The 19,913-nt window shown below is 36.8% G+C and overlaps 1 protein-coding gene across 1 annotated transcript in view; it reads right to left on the bottom strand.

Moving 5' to 3' along the window:
- The window catches only part of LOC139937709 (uncharacterized), a 99,787-nt gene extending 80,907 nt beyond the window's left edge, over positions 1-18,880 (bottom strand). Inside the window, exons 1-2 of the mRNA XM_071932993.1 lie at positions 18,596-18,880; positions 6,528-6,589 (exon numbers count right to left, since the gene is read on the bottom strand). Of these exons, the coding sequence (XP_071789094.1) occupies positions 6,528-6,569 (42 nt within the window). The 5' untranslated portion in view covers positions 6,570-6,589; positions 18,596-18,880. The remainder of the gene's footprint in view (positions 1-6,527; positions 6,590-18,595) is intronic.
- Positions 18,881-19,913: the final 1,033 nt, after the last annotated feature.

Raw genomic sequence — 19,913 nt, forward strand, 5'->3', positions numbered from 1 at the left:
ACAAATGAATGTTGGTTGCTAGTGCATGAATTGCTTCCACTAAACAATTTGGTGAAGTCATTCTTAAACATGAGCATGGAAACCGTAACAATTTACAGAGCTCTAATCAGCTAGGATTAATCCATTCTCATGAAGTCCATGGATCTATTTTACAGAATAAAAGTTGACTTATTTGAGACAAATTTTCTCACAAAGATGACTTCCTACTGGACCCTAGAAGTCAACCTTCCGTGATTTCTGACTAAAATAACTCACTAAATCTAAATCCAAGTGATTTGGTGGTTGCTATGGCTGAAAAACCAAGGTATTACTCTCCTAAGTTTGACATCGCAGCTAATGGCAGTTGCCTAGCCGTGGCCAAAATCGCTTCATTTGGACACGGCTCTAGATGATTTAAACTTCTTAGTGTTCAAGCCATCTTGATGAGATCAAGTCATCATTTATCACAGGCTAAGTCACTGGTAAGTCAACTTACTCAGACTTAATAAAATATCTCACTATCTGGATAAGCGATATGGCACTAATTGAGTTCCATATAAATTTGACTGGCTTGTAAATTAAATGAATGAAACCTAAGTGGGCAAAAGCTACAGGAACTTTGCTCCAGGCTTGATACTTCATGGAGGCGACTGCCTCTGTGTCGCATGGTCATTGCCTTGGTGTCATTGACAGCACAAACCAAGGAGAAAATGCCTTTTGGTGCCATTGCCCTTTCAAAAATGAAGGATACAGGGCGATTGCTCCATGTTAGAAGAAGCCATGCAGGCCTCGTAAGGTGGCACAACCGTGGCTTAAAATTAACATTGGACAACATGGCCGAGGCCATTGTTTTTAACATCGGGCCGCTAAACTCAAGACTTGACAATAATAATAACACAGCATTTATAAAGGCGCGCTAAATCTGGTGAAAAACCATTCAAAGGCGCCGGTCAAGATGGAAAGAGGGAAAATTCTCAAGTGTTGGGGAAAGCAAGTGTGAACAGGTGTGTCTTAAGTTGATGCTGAAAGATGGAGATGTCATGGATTTTCCTGAGGTTTTCAGGGAGTGAATTCCAGAGCATGGGTGCTGTAATGGACAAGTGCAGCAGTCTTGTGTTTAGATTCAAATTTTGACCTTCAGTCTGATAACAATCTTTCAATTCTGTTGAGTGTTGAAGAATACTTGCTTATAATGAATACAAATGAGATCAATCTTCTGTTAGTGTTTGTTTGAAATTAAAACAGTTCAGATGTCAAAACCTGTGGGAGAATTTTGTGCTTCTTGTCTTGTCAGCAGACAAATTCTGGTCCATTAGACATTTTGAGCTACAAGACCCCAGGTCTTGTTGATTATCCGCTCAAATTCAAGCCCTGACACTCCATGATTTTGGAGTGGCTCATTATAGGAAGACCTATGTGAGGTCAAAAGTATAGCAACTAAATTGTTTACACCATTTTAAGAGCTGCATAGAGGAGAGAAGTACACCATTGTAGTACACCATTTGTGAAGAGTAAACCAAACATTTCAATTTTCATGAAACGTTTTCACATGAAGTGGTAATGTTTTTAGAGTTCTTTCAAAACAATGAAAAGCGGTTGATATTTTGCGATGTGCGAGTTCATACGGTGCTCGTTGTGATCGCTGCATGCGCAAACACCAGAAAGGTTAATTTGTGGGGGTGTTCATAATTATATGCCATTTCCTGGGCTTTGACAGTACTTGTCAAAATGAAATATTTCTCTGGGGGATTGTTGATGGTATAAACTTGATAATCAGTGAGCTTATACAGATAAGGGGAAGTTTGCAGTAACACCACGTGAAAATCTCTCTTTGAGTAGTTTGGGTTCTGAAAAGAACTGGTGGTTGACAACTCAACGTTTCGATCAGTATGCTCTGATTGTTGTCAGGAGGATGGCAATAATCAGAGCATACTGATTGAAACATTGAGCTGTCAACAACAGGTTCTTTTCAGAATAATCATTTCTCAAAGATGGATTTACACAGGGTGTTACCATAAACCTTACCTAACTATAATCCCACCATGCAAAGTTTCAAATCCAGCTTACAAAAAAAAGAATCAGCCCCACCCCTCTTACAGTTTCTGTTAAACACACATCTGCATTGGGTTTTTTTCTCCGCGTTGAATTTCCTTTAATTTCATACCGTGTAACATGTGTTTATCGGTCAAGACCGCTAAATTAATTTTGATGCACTATGTGTTTGTACATATGAAAGTTTGATATTGCCAGCGACGCTTGCTTTCGCGTGCAGGGCTTTGGAGGTGTCTCTCCTGTGCAACCTGGCGCAGACTTAATCAATGAAACTTAAAGACTAGATTTACAAGGTGGAATTTGAAAGGTGCCGGGCATGACAAACGTGTAGAGACAAGTATGGTTTAAAGGGAGGGTATAGCACTGCAACTAAGGGGGAGGGGGGCACCTGATGATTGTGTAAATTTGCTTAGCAGAAAAGCGTTGTTTAGCTTAAACCGGTTGTAAGCTGAAATTCTTTGTGGAGTTAGTGGAGTATGTTGTTTGCTGCCAATTTGTGGTATTTTCTTTTTATTACTTCGTTATTTTTTTAATTTATTTTTTTAAAGCAGTCAAGGTTAATAAATTTGTGAAATTGTACAGGAATATGGTCAGATATTTTGCTAACTTCAACTGCTTTCAATTTGAAGAAAACAGCTATTAAAATACGAATACCTGGCCGTATCTTTAATATACAGAACATAAATAGCTAACCGCAAATTAAGTCTTAACCCAAATTGAGTTTGCTCTCAAGGGAGCAAACTCAATTTGGGTTAAGACTTATCATGCTAAACCACAAATTAAATTCATGAAATGGAGCTTTTTAATTGTGTTTTCCGCATGAATAACTTAGGTGTGTAAGGGGACAGTACATGTACATGTACAATGTTTAAGAGAGATTCGTTTCAAAAGTAAAACACACTTTGTTTTTTATGGATCGAGCAGTTTTATACCCAGGATTTTCTTTTAAGATAAACAGCCTAGAGATTTAGGTCCATCGAAGATTTGCCTAAACCTTCAAAATATCAAATGTTCACTTTGTCTGCTCACAACTAGATATGTGAGGTCGTATAAAGCGGTTTGTAGGCCTATGGATTTCATAAAATTGATTGTGCATATTTTGGAGCTACTCGCAAATGGAGTTTATTGATCAAGAGTGGTCTCTCCAGTAATTGTTTGGCAAAGACAATGTATTCCTTTTCTAAGAAAACATTTATTTGTGGATAAAGATTTGTTTTTCCCTTCTAATTTATACGGCATTTTCATTTGATGCCCTTTTGATTGTTGGTTTGGACACTCGAGTTTACGATTGCCCTTTTTAAAGTAAGTAAAACCTAATAGTTCTATTTCTTACAACGTGTACACACATTAGGGCTTGAGTTTTACACTGGGCCACAGGCACGAGGCAAGCAGGGCCACAGGCACGAGGCCAGCAGTTTTAGTATCAGGCCAGTAAACGCATGGCCAGACAAGCTAGACTGTCTTGTGTTTTTCAATCAATAAATATCTTTCAAACAAAAACATTGTTGAAACATTGACTCTTTCAACTCTACCGAGTATGATATACTATATACCCATAAACGCAAATGAGATTTAAATCGTCTCATACATGTTTTAGTGCCTAATAAAATAAAACCATTTAACTCATGTTAATCTGTGTCAGGGAGGTGTTTTTCAATCAATAAATATCTTTCAAACAAAAACATTGTTGAAACATTGACTCTTTCAACTCTACCGAGTATGATATACTATACACCCATAAACGCAAATGAGATTTAAATCGTCTCATACATGTTTTAGTGCCTAATAAAATAAAACCATTTAAATCATGTTAATCTGTGTCAGGGAGGTGGGGTTTTTTTCTTCTTTTTTTCTTCGTTTTTGATGCTGGTCTTGCTGGTCCGGTAACTGTTTTGTTGAGCAACAGCCCCCACCCCAATCCACGCACATTATTAGGTCCCTTCAGATTGCTATGAAGAAAACCTGAAAAAAGTTAACCACAAGTCACACTATGAAATGCCACATTGTCAGCTGCATATTGTGTACTTGCAGGTGGCAAAAATAATGACAGGAGTCTCTCTCGGATAAAAATCAATGAGACGATACTCATCAAACATTTTTTGAAAACACAGCATAAAAATGGTCACCAACAAAATCACACTGTCTTTATTCTATTTGTTTAGTCAATTTGATTTTGTTGTTCCTCTTATCTTTAAAGACACTGGACACTATTGGTAATTGCCAACGACTGGTCTTCTCACTTGCTGTATCTCAACATATGCATAAAATAACAAACCTGTGAAAATTTGAGCTCAATCGGTCGTCGAAGTTGCGAGATAAAAATGAAAGAAAAAAACACCCTTGTCACACGAAGTTGTGTGCTTTCAGATGCTTGATTTCGAGACCTCAAGTTCTAAATCTGAGGTCTCTAAATCAAATTCATGGAAAATTACTTCTCTCTCGAAAACTACGTCACTTCAGAGGGAGCCGTTTCTCACAATGTTTTATACCATCAACCTCTGCTAATAATTATTTTGAGTAATTACCAATAGTGTCCACCGCCTTTAACCAACCCTGTTCCCCCCCCCCCCCCCTCCCCAACAAATCAGGTACAATGGTAGTGAAGATGAGCATGCACCCATGTAGCATCCCTAAACAAAATGCCTTGAATTTCGGGGGGATAGTCCACACAACCCCAGGACTTGTAGCTCAAAAAGTTTTCTGGACCAGAATGATCAGAATTAAAGTGAGAGGAGAAAAAAGGGAACTGCACGGCTAAGCGTTTGAGCTGTTTTAATTTCAGACAAACACTAAGAATTCCACGGCATCAACAACAAGAACCTGTGGACCATGGTGAAATCAATGTCTAGAGCCTCATGCTTCATGCTTTCTGGATTATGCAGTTTAGCAGCAAAACCATAAAGACAAACATGGCAGATGAGATTCTGATGATGTTGGAATGGTTATTGGTTATTGTACCAACCAGGCGTGACTGTTATGAAAGGTCAAGGCAATTTCTCCCAAGGGCACCTCCATGAGGGAAATATAAGTTTCTACTGGAACATTTCAAGGGGCACCAAGGCATTGACCAATGGGGCATGGAGGCAATTGCCTCTGTTACCTTTGTTACATAAAGAAAACCCATGACACATTTTGTTTAATTTTTTTAAATTTTTTTGACATTTATATGGCTTTAATCAATGTGAAAATGTCTGTCTCATACTGGAACATTTCGAGGGGCACCAAGGCAATTTCGAGGGGCTCCATGGTTGGAGGCAATGCCTCTGTTCTGTTGCCTACATGTATGTAAAGAAAGGTCATGACCCTTTTTGTTTGAATGAAAGCCACTGAAAAATAATATTGACATTTATATGGCTGTAATCAATTTGAAAATGTCTGTCTCATTATATGTTATCGGGACAAAGTCCAATAAACTTTTGTGTTCCTCAAACACCAGTAACATACTTGTATCACTCATACAAACACAATGATAGACTTTGCAACTGAACAGGTACTGTACACCAATTTGCATAAATGCAATCTGGTAGCAAATATAAGGCTGCATTTGTTATCTCCAATTGTGTATTTCCACAGAATTTGCACATCAGATAAAGACAAGACGGCCTATGACCATCCATAGGATATGATGTCAGGGGTGAGAGTCATTAGCACCGTAACAAAAAATCTGAGTGAAGTAATCAAATTTTAGGAGTTGGAATGATGGCATTTCCACCGTTCTGATAACCCACCATGTTTCAGGGAGATTTCAGGGAGCTTTTTCGCAAACGTATCCTCAGCACTAGAGATGGAGAACGAACCGCCATGATTTCTTCATACTGAGAAGCTAAAATCTACTTTCTTGCATCAAGCAGACATAACAAAAAGTCAGAATCCAGACTAAGTTCGTTGTTTTTGTTCCATTTGATCTTCAGGTTATCTTCAACCTGCACTTCCCACTAAACATACATGTATGTCTTACTCGTAGAGTCGTAGACAAAATGTACTACTTGTTGGCCTCAACTCTTAATAATTCTGCGGTACAACTTTTTTATAGACCTTTATCCAGCTGCCACCACTTTGATCATTTTCCCTGCATCCAATAACAGTACACAATGCTAGTATTTATTGCAATGTAAAGGAACCAGATTTTGTCCTTTTATCTTCTAGCCTCGGGTTGGTTACATTGGTTCAGATTGGAGATTATCAAAATGGCCACACCTGATAAAGGTTGCAAAAAAAGGAAGGACAGCACGTGTTTTCCAATTGAACAGCTTTTGTTTGTAAAACTTGATTGTCCCGACAGTTGCAAAAGGGCCCAATTTCATAGAGCTACAATGTAAGCAGCAAATACCACTCACATTTCTGCTAAGCACAACATAATTAGCAGAAAATCAGTCACAATTGGTACACATGGAATAGTAATTGGCTGGTAACTAACTTCTGGTGAGCTATTTTTTTTAGCTGCTAACGCAGCTCCGTATGAAACTGGGCACAAAAATTAAAGCGTATTAACTTACCGAGCAGTGATCATGATCCACGCTACCCTCACTATCTCCCATGATGCCCAGTTATTCAAATCCTGCAAGTAACCAAGACAACACAATGAAATCAATCAATCAATCTGAGCGTAAACAAAGAAAGGCAACCAGCATTGGTAAAATGTCACAGACCTTCATCTTGAAGGAGTTTGAGTGCAATCTCTTTCCTCAGCACTCTTCAATCTTGTCCGAGAGTGCAGAAGAAAAAAACACTGCTTAGAATTTTAAGTGGATTTTAATAAATCTAGGCAACAATTTAATTATTCACAGCTGGAAATTAACCACTGATGTGGCATGTATTTGCTTAGAATATATTACAGAAAAAAAAACAATCCGCCGATTTGAACCTGCAAAGTGGTACGAGCATTTGAATAACTTATCAGACTGATGTTGGGAAGTTTAACTCTAATGAGTACCAGAGACCTCTCCTCAATAATTGCAGAAGAGCAGTTTCTAGCTCTCCTTGTCTTGAAATGAAGTGACTATTGTCACTACTTTAGCCTAAATTTGACCTAACATATTATCATAAAATACCATTTAAAAACCTGCAAAATTTTAAGCTAATTTGGCCAATGATAACCGATTGTTAATTAAATGCATAAAATGAATTCTTCTCAGGATCCCGGCAATATCTTACATCCATCAGTCATGTACAAACAACTTTGTGAGTTGTATTTTTGTGCCTTGTCCCTGGCATATATGCAGAAACAAATTCCTTCTTTTTTTTTTGCCTTTGAAAGGGAACTAAGACGAAGACCAGGGCAACACAGGCCATGACCCCTTTGGCCTTCATGTATTTCCAGGCCTGCAAATACTTTCCAGTTTAGCAACTCCATAAAAACATTTCCCCTTGTCAGTTTGACTTCCTCTCAAAATAAAAACTAGAATCTTGAGGCTCCAGTCAAAGGAAAGTTAATCTCAAAGAAGGCCTACATAACATGTATGCGGCAGTGTCAAGTTTTCATATTCGGGTTGGCTAGGAAGATCGGCTGGCTTACAAAACAATCCTAAATGGCACAGGTGACTCCAAAGCTCGCCCGACATCTACAGCAGGCAAGCTTTATTAAACTGGTACTCATGTGGAAAATGCCTGCCATTACAGCTACATGTTGAATGAAGTAATGCAACACCCAAGTGCAAGGATTTAATCAGATACCGGTACTTCATATCCCCTTACAATGTTCCCAACGCTTCTGTGTTGTGTAGACGTTCGGTAAAGTGTGGCAATCAGCTGGACTCAATTTCAGCAACAGCTGAACCTTGACAACAAATTTATTTTCACCATCCACCAAAGAAAACACACCTGAAAATGGAAGACCTTGTTCAACTCTCCAGAGAGAAATTGTCCAACCTTCAGTTTACATCCTTTATTAAAAAAGTTTGTCCTTGTTTGTACTTTTTTCTACAACAAAAAAATTACACACTTTATCATTTGGAGATGGTTTAAGACTGTCCTATACTTAAAGAGGCAAATGTGTCTTGGTTAAGACTAAGAGCGTTACTGAACGCAATGTCGTCATCAAACCACGCCGGGGGGGGGGGGCACTATGTGGATTAGGTTTTCAGACTTCAATCCCTACCTGACAGTGACTGCGTGGGTTTTCCCTGAAATAATTCTCTTGGGTTTTCCTCCCAAATCTGAAACTAAAATTTCTCTTCGTTTTTTATAAGCCAGCAACATAGGAAACAAAGGGCCCCAGGCTACAGTTATTAGGTTAACTTTTTTATTTCCAGGCATGTGTTGCTGGCTTTATTGTATGTTCTAGTGTCATTTTCATTATTGTCTTGCTCTGTATTGTTTGATTGTATTGTTAACTGAATGTTGAATAAATAATAATAATAATAATAATAACAACAATTAATAATAATAAATAATAATAATAAAACTAACTTCATTGTCTTCTCTCCATTGGGTTCTTGCTAAAGTATAGTACAGTGATTAACTTCTCTTTTCGCAGAGTCCTTGGCGTCACAACCAGAATAAATGCAATGAAAAAAAATGAATTGACTGTCTATAGATGTTTTCTAAATTGCACAGAAATAATTCTCTTTGGTTTTCCTCCCACATCTGAAACTAAAACTTCCATCATTGTCTTTTCTCCATTGGATTCTTGGCTATAGAACAGTAATTAAGTTTGCTTTGCGCAGAGTCCTTGGCTTCACAACCAGAATAAATGAAATGAAAAATGAAATGACCGTCCATAGATGTTTTCTAAATTGCTCTGTGAACTTAAGGGTAAACACGTTTAGTAACGAGAGAGTAGGTTCCATCATGGTCCCATCCGACCCAAGGCCTCAACACCCGTCCTCCTGCTGCCCAGGGCTGGTTAAATTTACTGTCAGCCAAACACTGCAGGAAATTGACATGGCTGGCCAAAAAGGTGATATTTCATCGCTCTTGCAGCTGGCTAAAAGTAAGTATCTTCAGGGGAGAGGAACTTGCGAAAACGAGGAGAGCATGCAAGTCCACATGGATAGAATGTAAAATGAACTAATTGTTATCAAATGATGTGACGCGAGAGTTGTACTGCAGTTAAACAAAAGAGATCTCTAAAACCATGATTTCATATGAAGCGTCTTGAATTAAAATTATGAAACAATCCATAAATTATCATATACTTAATTATATTTTGATCTAAATGCAACTGTGAATTATTTTGAATTTTAAACAAAACTTGTACAGTTTCAGTGAATACGAACACTAAAAGGATTCTAGTTTTGCGACTTATTTCTGTTAGTTTTGAACCCGATTCTGACACACTCATCTCCCATGGACACACAACTACTATGAGCAACAGTTAGTCACCATTCAGTGTTTTAACGATGATGTATATAGTGACCTTGATACATAAATGTAACTGACCAACCATCTGAATAAAAAGATGTGTTGAGCATTGAGGCTTTCGGCAGACTCATCTCTTCTGTTGCCTTCCAAACTTAGTCATCTTACTCTCTCTCCCTCTCCTTCTTTCCCCCGCTTACTCATCTGGGTCATAAATGTGGATTGTTTTAAGAACTCTTAAGGCGAGTCACACTGCAGCGATAATGAAAACGGTAACGATCACGACGCAAAGAGAACGCATTGTACTGGTTGAATTGCTCCATGCAGAATATGCACATGCTCATTCAACCAATAGAATGCGTTCTCTTTGCGTTGTTATCATTATTGTTCTCGATATCGCTGCAGTGGGACCTGGGGTCGATTTCACAAAGAGTTAGGACTAGTCCTAGGAGATATACAAATTGCATGGATAGTCCTAAATTAGGACGAGTAACTGGTCCCAACTCGAGATAAGACTAGTCCTAACTGCTTGTGAAATCCACCCCTGGCCTTTACAAGAAATATCTTATCTAGCTAGTTAACTTGACTAGCTTCTTCTCTTTTTCATCCTTCATGTTTTTGAGCTTCTATTTATAGCTCATTAAGTACTGTTTGTCCTGTTTCGTCCCTGTCTGTCGTTCTGTTTTAACTTAATTTCTGCTCTGAAGTCCAGTAATTTGTTTATAAGGCATTTCTATACAAGACTTTGTCTTTTGAAAAATTTCCCTCATTGTGTCTCCTCCTTTGATTATTATTCTGCATGTAGAATTTCTTTATACCTCTTTGTTCAATAGACCATCTTTATAATTACGTATTATTGCTCATTTTGCAACAATATGGAAAACAAATTTTGGAGTTGAATGAATCAAACCACTGCATAAAAACCAACGGGTTGTTTTTTACCCCTCATTCTGTACTACCCATTGAATTTTTCTCATGTGACAGACAGAGGTCCAGAAATTGTGCATCGGACAATTGGTATTTTGATCTTTTGAAGTAGGACCATTTCACAATTTGACTTTGTAATTCATCAGACTGTGTCTACGATCTGACAGAGAGAGCGAGCACAGGGCAGTATTTGATGGTGTAGCAAAAAGCAGGTTATTAAGAAACGAACTGCATAGGGAATGCTCTTTCAACACGCTGACATCAGAAATAGAAAAAAATATCTGGGTTACCCGGAGGTGTGTGACCCGTCCTGTTTAATCAACATGTATACGGGGAGAGAGGTACATTAATGCACATTTCAAATAAAACAAAATATACACATTCCTATACTCAAGCCCATGGGGGAAATTGCCTGCACATTTTCCATGTATTAAAAGTCGGGTCATAGATTGTTTTTTGGAATGTATTGCTGATTTATAGGCAACATTATTTTTAAAAGAAAGGTACAATAAAGTCAACCAGTCAAAGTTTCACCTTTTTGGTACCTTTTGTAGAGAACTTTTTGGCAATGACATGAATCACTACTCACTGTGAATGATGTATGATGATATAGTTTACTTGTAGAAGTTTCAGCTTCATTAGTCGGTAAGTTTTTGGGTGAAAAACAGTGAAAATCACAGAGCAAGGTTTTCAGGAGAGTCGCATCGCGTAAATCCGTTGTACATGCTAAAATAATTTTCGTCTCACTAAAACAAAAATTTGAGTTCCTGAAATCAATTACCATACTCATTTCTCAAAAACTCAAGAACCTCAGCAGGTAACATTTTAGGGGAACCTTTCAACCATACTAATATTTATCTTAAAAACCAAGTAATACTTGTAGTGAAAACAGCCAAAAATTCCTAGGTATTTTCATCAAAAATGTTGAACCATCACTAGATTCTGGTCTCATAAAATAAATTCTTGTCCAATAAATTTTGAAGCCTACAACTTGTAGGCTACAAGCCCTGTGATCTTGTAGATTTCCCCCTAAATTTGAGCTCTCTGCAGTCCAGGTTCTACAAAATGCTTGGCTCCAAATTGACCATTGACCGCAGGCCCGACCGAAGCCAGTGATTTTAGTATCATTAGGGCTAGTAAAGACTTGACTGGACAAGTCCAGTAGTCTGCTATATTTCGATCAAAACCACTGTGACGTATTTTTATTAGTGTTCAAATCTTCTGTATAAAAAACATTTTCTATTTTAAACTGTGCTCTGATACATGTTGTAGCTTTTCTCATTTGTTATTCCATTTCCTTGTAAAATAAATTATAATCAGTAAAGAATAATGCTGTCTTGTGAAGCCCCCGCCCCCGTCCATCCTCCCACCATTAAACGTTGAATGCTGATTCAATGATGAACATTGTTAATGAAGAAGGAAAAAACATACACAAGGCCGTCCATTAGTGTTTTTTTACACATCTCACTTAAAGAACATACATTACAAAGCTCCTACATTGCGTATATCAGTTTGGACCACAGCTGACAAAATTGCGCAGGCCGACTTTTTCACACTGATCATGAATGTGATTGTGAAATGTTATGAATATTAATAAAGCAATCCTAGGAAGAAGACAAGTTACAGATTTAACATTGACAGACTATTTAATTACTACAATTTTTACTAGATAATGTATGCAGGGCTAGTTTTAAATTTGAGCCCTGTCAGGCTTCTTGGATATTCATTTGATATATAAAATATCCAGACAGCACTTCAGTGAGCTCAAACATTTGTCGTCAAAAACGGAGACTTGAAAAAAATAATACTTGAACATGCATTTCCCATTATGGGATTTGTATATGACGATATGCAAATCATAAAACAAGATTGTATTCAAATTTGGTTTCATCAAAGACTAACACTTCACTGCAATGAATTATTCTGAATGTCAATTGTACAATGCATTCCCTCAGGGGACTTCCAACTGGCAGCATTTGTGATACTGCATTTCGGACCATATTTCAAGTCTGAATTTAATGGGGGGTTTTATTCCTAAATGCTAATTATTGTACACCACCACAAGTGGAACACTAGAGGCTTTGTTTAGTCGAGAAACATTGAGACAAAGGGCATAGATATGAAAAACCTGAAATCAAAAAAATCTGTAACGATACCACAGAATTTAACTGTTATTTATTTTACACTGAGAGACTTTGGAATTTCATCTTTGAGAGAGCAAGGCAATTTTCATTTTGCAAAAGAAACTTCCACTGGAAAATATTATAAAAAAGTTTTAAAGGGGCACCAAGGCCAACCCAAGACCAGGGCTGCCCTCCCTTTGCAAAACAGCCTAACCCAACAAATTTTCTTGGTAAATTGAGGCAAAATTTTTCAATTTCAAAATTTCAAAAGGCATTACCGTGTTCTATCTCGACCTCATTTCATTCCGTTGTATTGCAAAACATCTTATAAATCTCTGCACTTGATTTTCTCAAAATGTAAATTTTCTCAAGTTGGGCCGTTTTGCCTCGGAAGGGCGGAGGGCCAACAGATAACCAAGGCCTCCATGGACGGCATGTAATTCCAGGCCCGCACTGATGCAGCAACTCTTTGAACTTTTTTGTAGTAAAAGGTAAAAAGCACAGTCATGCAAAATAGTCATGTGTTTGTGTTTCTCAGTAAATCTTGAGCAATAAACACATTTCTACATTGTCTTATGACAAAGCAAGGTGTTACCAGCTCGATCAGGGAGAAACAATTTGCCTCCCAGATGCAATGAATGTGATATCTATTGCCCTTCCCCTCCAATAAACACAGAGGAACCAGGCTTATTATTCATGTGTGAGAAATGAAACTAGGCCATCTTTCATCTTGACTGATTTGTACTGGAATTCATACAAGATTGTCTGGGAAACAACATCCATTAAGAGAGAAGTATGTAGGACACAAGTCTGTGACTAATCAATGTGTTGGGCATCTTTCTTTTTCCATGAAACCCAATCTTACATTGGAAAGTATTTCACGGAGGCTTTCCCTTCAGCTTTATAGTTTTCTTCATGAAGGCAGTGGACACTATTGGTAATTACTCCAAATATTTATTGGCATAAAACCTCATTTGGTAATGAGTAATAGGAAGAGGTTGATAGTATAAAACATTGTGAGAAACGGCTCCCTCTGAAGTGACGTAGTTTTCGAGAAAGAAGTAATTTTCCACGAATTTGATTTCGAGACCTCAGATTTAAAATTTGAGGTCTCGAAATCAAGCATCTGAAAGCACACAACACCGTGTAACAAGGGTGTTTTTTTCTTTCATTGTTATCTCACAACTTCGTTGACCAATTGAGCTCAAATTTTTACAGGTTTGTTATTTTAGGCATATGTTGAGATACACCAAGTGAGAAGACTGGTCTTTGACAATTGTTACCAATAGTGTCCATTGTCTTTAAATTACTTGAAATTGCCTGGCCCAAATTTCACACCCAAAATGTTTTTTCTCTGAAAGAATGTGGACAGAGGATGTCAATTCAAAATCTAAAACTTTTGCAATATATTGCATAACTGTGCATATATGTGCTCTTACAACGCTGATACAACTTTTTAGTTTTTAATGAATTACCAATCAATTTTTCAATCATGCAAAACAAAATTCTCAAGTCTACAGCAATTAGCTGTTTGTACTTATTTTGGGGTCAAATTTGCCACAAAAAACTGGACCTAGCATCTTTAACGAGCTGTTTTTCTTTTTCTAATGGTTTCTCCGTACATCTTGGAGCCGTTTGTCTTTTGTCTGGTAACTTGATACCTTCATTACAGAGAGGCCAATTTCACCACAAAGCAAAGTTTGGATGAGCAGAGTTAGGTTACTAGACAAAATGGCATTGTATTTCAATGTGTTTAAATACAGTGTATTTGAGACTGGTTACCCTATCACCCCCCAACATGGATATTTTTTCAGCAAGGAAACTGTCTTTGAACTACCAGCCGTATTCATTTATAGCCCCTGCAAGGACCAAGTAGGGCACATTAAACAAAAATATATATGTTCAGAAAATATGTCTAGAATCAAATTTATGGTCAGAAATTGTTTAGTGTATGTATGAAATTACTTTTCTTGAGCAGTTTGTTTTATGGTCAGAAAATGTTACGTGTATGAAATTACTTTTCTTGAGCAGTTTGTTTTATGGTCAGAAAATGTTACGTGTATGAAATTACTTTTCTTGAGCAGTTTGTTTTATTATCAAAATAAGGTTTACCATTGTATTCAGTGTAATGAATTTAACTTTTACTGTGAATTTTATTCTACGAGTCCGTCAGCTTTTCCACTTGTCCATAATTCATAATAGATAAAGTTTTCCAATACTGAGAACTACCCAGCCCGACTAACTGAAGTGAATTCTGACTGGTCCTCTTGAGGCAATTTGTCAGCGGACCTCCGTTATGGGAGAACGCCGGTATTGTACCTCAATACTTTGGGTACTGGCTGGTCTAGTTGAAATGTGTTTACTTACTATCAAAATTGAAAGTAACTTGATTATTATCATTATTTAAGAAATGGGTGCATGATGGAAAACACTTTTGTTTTTAATGTATTCCTCTCCCATCTATGTATGCAGTTTCAACAAACCCAATCCATGTTTTAAAGGCAGTGGACACTATTGGTAATTACTAAAAATAATTATTATCAAAAAAAAATTCTTGGTTACGAGTAATGGGGAGAGGTTAATGGTATAAAACATTGTGAGAAACAGCTCCCTCTGAAGTGACGTAGTTTTCGAGAAAGAAGTAGCTTTCCACGAATTTGATTTCGAGACCTCAAGTTTAGAATTTGAGGTCTCGAAATCAAGCATCTGAAAGCACACAACTTCGTGTGAAAAGGGTGTTTTTTTCTTTCATAGTTATCTCTCAACTCCGACGACCAATCAAGCTCAAATTTTCAGAGCTTTGTTATGTTATGCATTATATGTTGAGATACACCAAGTGGAAAGACTGTTCTTTGACAAGTACCAATAGTGTCTATCTGTCTTTAAAAACCATTGGGTTCTACCTTTCTACTGCCATTCTACCATGGAGCAATGATTCTACCTCCATGATTCTACCATGGAGATAGGAGATAGGATTGGTTCTACAAGCATGAATTCCCAAACCCAAATAAACACATTATTATTACATACAGATTATTGTAAGTCCAAAGCAAAGCACCAAACGCCAACCTTCACCCACTAGAAAAATAGCACCTCTTTGTTGGCCCCACTTGGTACCCATTCAGGGAAACCTATTGTCCCCAGCTCCACTTCCTGGGTTGATAACAATGGCATCGGGTACAATGGGTGAGGAAAACCAATTTGAAGTTCCAATTGAATTGAGTCATACAAGAAGCAGTGCAGACCACAAACTGTATTCGTATTTATTGTAGGCATGAAATAGAATGTGTTGGTTGGTAATGAACATAACTGTGTACCCAGGATAAAGTGACAAGCCAGCAGTACCATTTAGCTTCGGGTAAAATGGTGTAGAAAACCAAATTGATGTTCGAATTGAATTGAGTTATGTAGCAGGGTAGAACACTATGGTATTATTTGAGGCATGAAATAGAATTTGTTGGTTGGTAATGCAAGGGTTTACCCTTAACTTTGTTATTGTACTAGTCAATTGGCTTTTTCACTGGTCAATCTAACTTTCAGATGTAATAGACCTTGATCATGCTGCCTCCATCTTGGTCATATTCCTCGTTTCCAATAACAATAATGAATGCTAATAATCATTTTGCAATTAGGAACCAGACTATTGTGTTCTTCAAGCCTCGGCTTGGTAACATTGATATCAATGGGAGAAATTCAAGATGGCTGCACCATGATAAAGGTCTAAGGGGATGCTTTTTAACACAAAACTTGAGCCAGCAGGACCACTTTAATTTTGTCCATATGAAAAAAATGATCACCACGCCTTGCAATAAAATAAAATAAACTTTGTATCTAGAGAGAATAGAGATAAAAAGTAAGCAAGGTCCTTGGATGTTTGAACTTGCATCTTGCCAGCAGACTAGTGTTAAGGGAGAACGCTGGAACAAACATTTGAACCCAAATATTCAAGTGTTCAATTACAATAAAACAATATACAATTGTTCAATATTAAATTGAACACAAACATGTTATGTCTAGTGAATTTTGTGCTACACATTCTGTTGCTTATTGATATCCCATTAGATCATACAAATCAATACATGTGACAGGACTGTCTGGATGATGGTTATTGACCGAAGAAGATTTAGAGTGAATGACTCACTGTCTTCTAAATTGGTTCTTGGTTTGTGACTAACCAATATCTTGACTTTGCTTGAATGATAAATTGTGCCAAAATACTCATATTCTCAGAATTCCAGAATCTACCCTTCTTTTTTCTCTTTTCTTTTAGTATAACAAGTTTAAAATCTGTTCATTCTTGCAAAAGAATTATCTTTAAAAAATTGTACAATTTAGTTTTAGTTTTTGGATCATAAAAGTTAAATTTGAGAACCCACAAGACTTAATTAGAAAATAACCAGGAGGTAGCTAAATTAGATATGTTGTGTGGTGTGATCTACACATTTCTTTTAGTATTTTTTTACTAGCACAAAATTGTTTTCATTAAGTTTTATAGCTAAAATAACTAAATAACTAAATAAATAAAAGTTATTTCCAGTTGCAAAACCCTACAAAATTTGCTGTTAGCAAATCATAGGTGGTAATATATGTCCATCATAACTTGTAGTACTGCCCAACTTCAAGGCATAAAAAATATGTTACGTTGGTGTAACGGGCCCCCAAATTGGGTAGAAAGTTACATGTTTTCTAATTGTTTAAGCCGGTAGTATATATATACAATAACCAAAGAAAACAAGGCTACACACAACAAATAGTATATTTTTAAACTCTTCATGACATTTATTTTATTTTTATGTATTAATAGATTTTAATCATTAAATTTCTTCCCTTGAAGAAATAAAAATATCCAGGGTCGGCCATATTTTTAGGATAGGTTTGGTTACGCCAACATAACATATTTTTTGTTATGCCTTTGAATCATTGGATTGGCTTTAAAATCATGATAACAATGCAAACATTCATGTTGAATTTGTTTTTTACATTCAGGTTTCTTTATTATTTTCTTTTGGAAGTTTGTGTAAGCTTTCTTGCAATAGTATTTGTAGACAGCCGATCAGCCGAATTTGTTTATTACATTCAGGTTTCTTTATTATTTTCTTTTGGAAGTTTGTGTAAGCTTTCTTGCACTATAAATAGTATTTGTAGACAGCAGATCTCTTCATAAGTCTACTCATGGTTATTTGTTTCAACTAATGTTTAATTGTAAATGTAGCATCATAAACAAGTGCATTGAATTGAATTGAATTGAATTGAATTGTATTGAATTGAATTGATGTGGAGGCAAAACAGTTTGTATTTAGAAAAATAGTTTGATTATAACAAGCATTGAGGAAGGAAAGAAGAAGGCCTACTGTGACAGTTAATTAAAATATATATTTTATTCTGATTTACTGTGTTAACCCTGGGTGTCCCGATTTCATGGGCAGAGTGTACCCCGGGAGGGGCATGGATCTACAAGGGAGGCACATGGACTCAGCAAGTTTTCCAAACAGTTTATTTTTAATGTAAGTACTTATAATCAAAACCTCTAGGAAATTAATGCAAATTGTGAAAACACTTTTTTAAACAATATTGAGTTGAACCTCACAGACAGCAAATTTGTAACTAATAATTTATTAAGCCCCCCCCCCCCTATGGTTTATTAACATACATTCAATGACAGAAGCTTGAAGCAAATTGTAGGCTGCCTGCTCAGGCAAAATGTAAACCAAACATTTTAGACTTTTTCAAACTTTTGCAAAAAGAGTACTTCTAAAAAATTGGGGAAAATACAAGTCTCTAGCCTCAAGTGCAAAATGGCAACTGCACTGTGTGTGAATGTGATACCCTTCAAGTGCAACTTTTTATTAAAATTCTATCACCTCAAGTTTATGTGACTGACAAAAACCAGACACACGACAGACACACAGTCAGTGAAACTGACAATGTGACACAGCTGACATGGCGACCACTGACATTAAAGATAAATCATCATATTCAATCAGTGATCAAATCTGTCAACAAACTTGATATGTATAAAAAATCATACAAAATTGCATAAAATAATGCGAATCCATCACTGTTTGATCAATTGCGTACACAACAACACGACCAAGTCCCTAGAGTTACGACAACCATCCCAACAAGGCGAGATGAAGGGGGTACCGTCCGTGTGACGTGTAATGTGATTGTGATACTACGGGAGGCAGCATGAATAAATCTCTACGTGAACTCACCTTGTTTCAAATCGGAGGAGAGTGTAGAGAGAGATGCACAAATATTCCATAAAACAACAAGACAACGAGTCCCTTATACAGTGGTCTTCGCGTCACTGGCAAATGAGTATTTTGTCACTGAGTGTTGCTGTCCACTCGCCTTTCCCGAAGTCTCTTTTATTTAGTGGAAACTGTCCGGTGTTTCTCAGTTGCTCACTTGTCAACTACCTAGCCCATGAGAGCTTCGCGACACATCATTGCCTAATTGCAAATAGTCAGGGTCCAGTTTAAGACTAAAAAAAACACCACCTGCACGTCAAAATTGTACACAAACTAAATGTCGCCCTCTGTTGAAATTGGAAGATTGAGGGGGCAAATCCAGCGCAAAGCATGAGACAGGTGGTTGTTATGGGCGAGGCGAAATTTTTTATCGCTTTTTGATTCCCCCATTATGTCTCAACGTTTGTTAGTTTCCAAGTCTTCCAAGACGTTTCTTGGCATTATCTATGGGTAAACTAAGTACATCAACATTTTGGTCAGCAGTATAGGAGAATCCCATTATTGTAGAAAAAAAGAAGAAAACAAAATATTGTAAATGTTTTTCACTCGATTTTTCCTGGAGCAAAACAAAAAGTTTACCACGATGATGAGAGACGCTTTTCGAGTTATTCAATAGTCAGTCAACCGTGTCACATCCAATGTGTGTACAATACAATACAATACAATTTTATTGTCCTTGCAAAGGAAAATATACAAACAAAACACAGTCACAGTAAAAGGCACAACTTTAACCGCAAAATGTTCTATACATTTAAGTTGTTTAAACATTTTTTAAGTTGAAAAAAACACACAAAAAAAAACATTTTTAAATGACCCACAATTTATGTTTTTTTTATTACTGGGTATTTTGTATTAAAAACGGGAATGAAATTCAAGAATAACAACATGGCTGTGAGGATTTCATTTCATTTCATTTATTGATTTTTTTTAGTTACAGCATGGATAGCCGTTCTTCCTCATTTTCTTACAGGGCCCAATTTCATAAAGCCTCTAAGCACAAAAAACTAATTGGCCAAAAACCTTTTGCTTAGCCGAAATCTCATGCAGTTACGGAACAGTACCTACCTGCTACTACTGATCCCATGGTCATTTCTTGCGTTGCCAAGAAATTTACTAAGCAGAACATAAAAATTATGTTTTTTTTTAAATAAATTCCTTTGCTAAGCAAGAAATGCATGGGGTACTACCAGTCACCACAGCAAATGTATGATGTACTTTTTTTGGTAAACCTATCTTTGCTGAGCAAGAGTTTTCTGTGCTTAGTAAGTAGTTGTGCTTA

Source organism: Asterias amurensis, chromosome 1, assembly GCF_032118995.1.
Source record: "Asterias amurensis chromosome 1, ASM3211899v1".
NCBI lineage: Eukaryota > Metazoa > Echinodermata > Asteroidea > Forcipulatida > Asteriidae > Asterias > Asterias amurensis.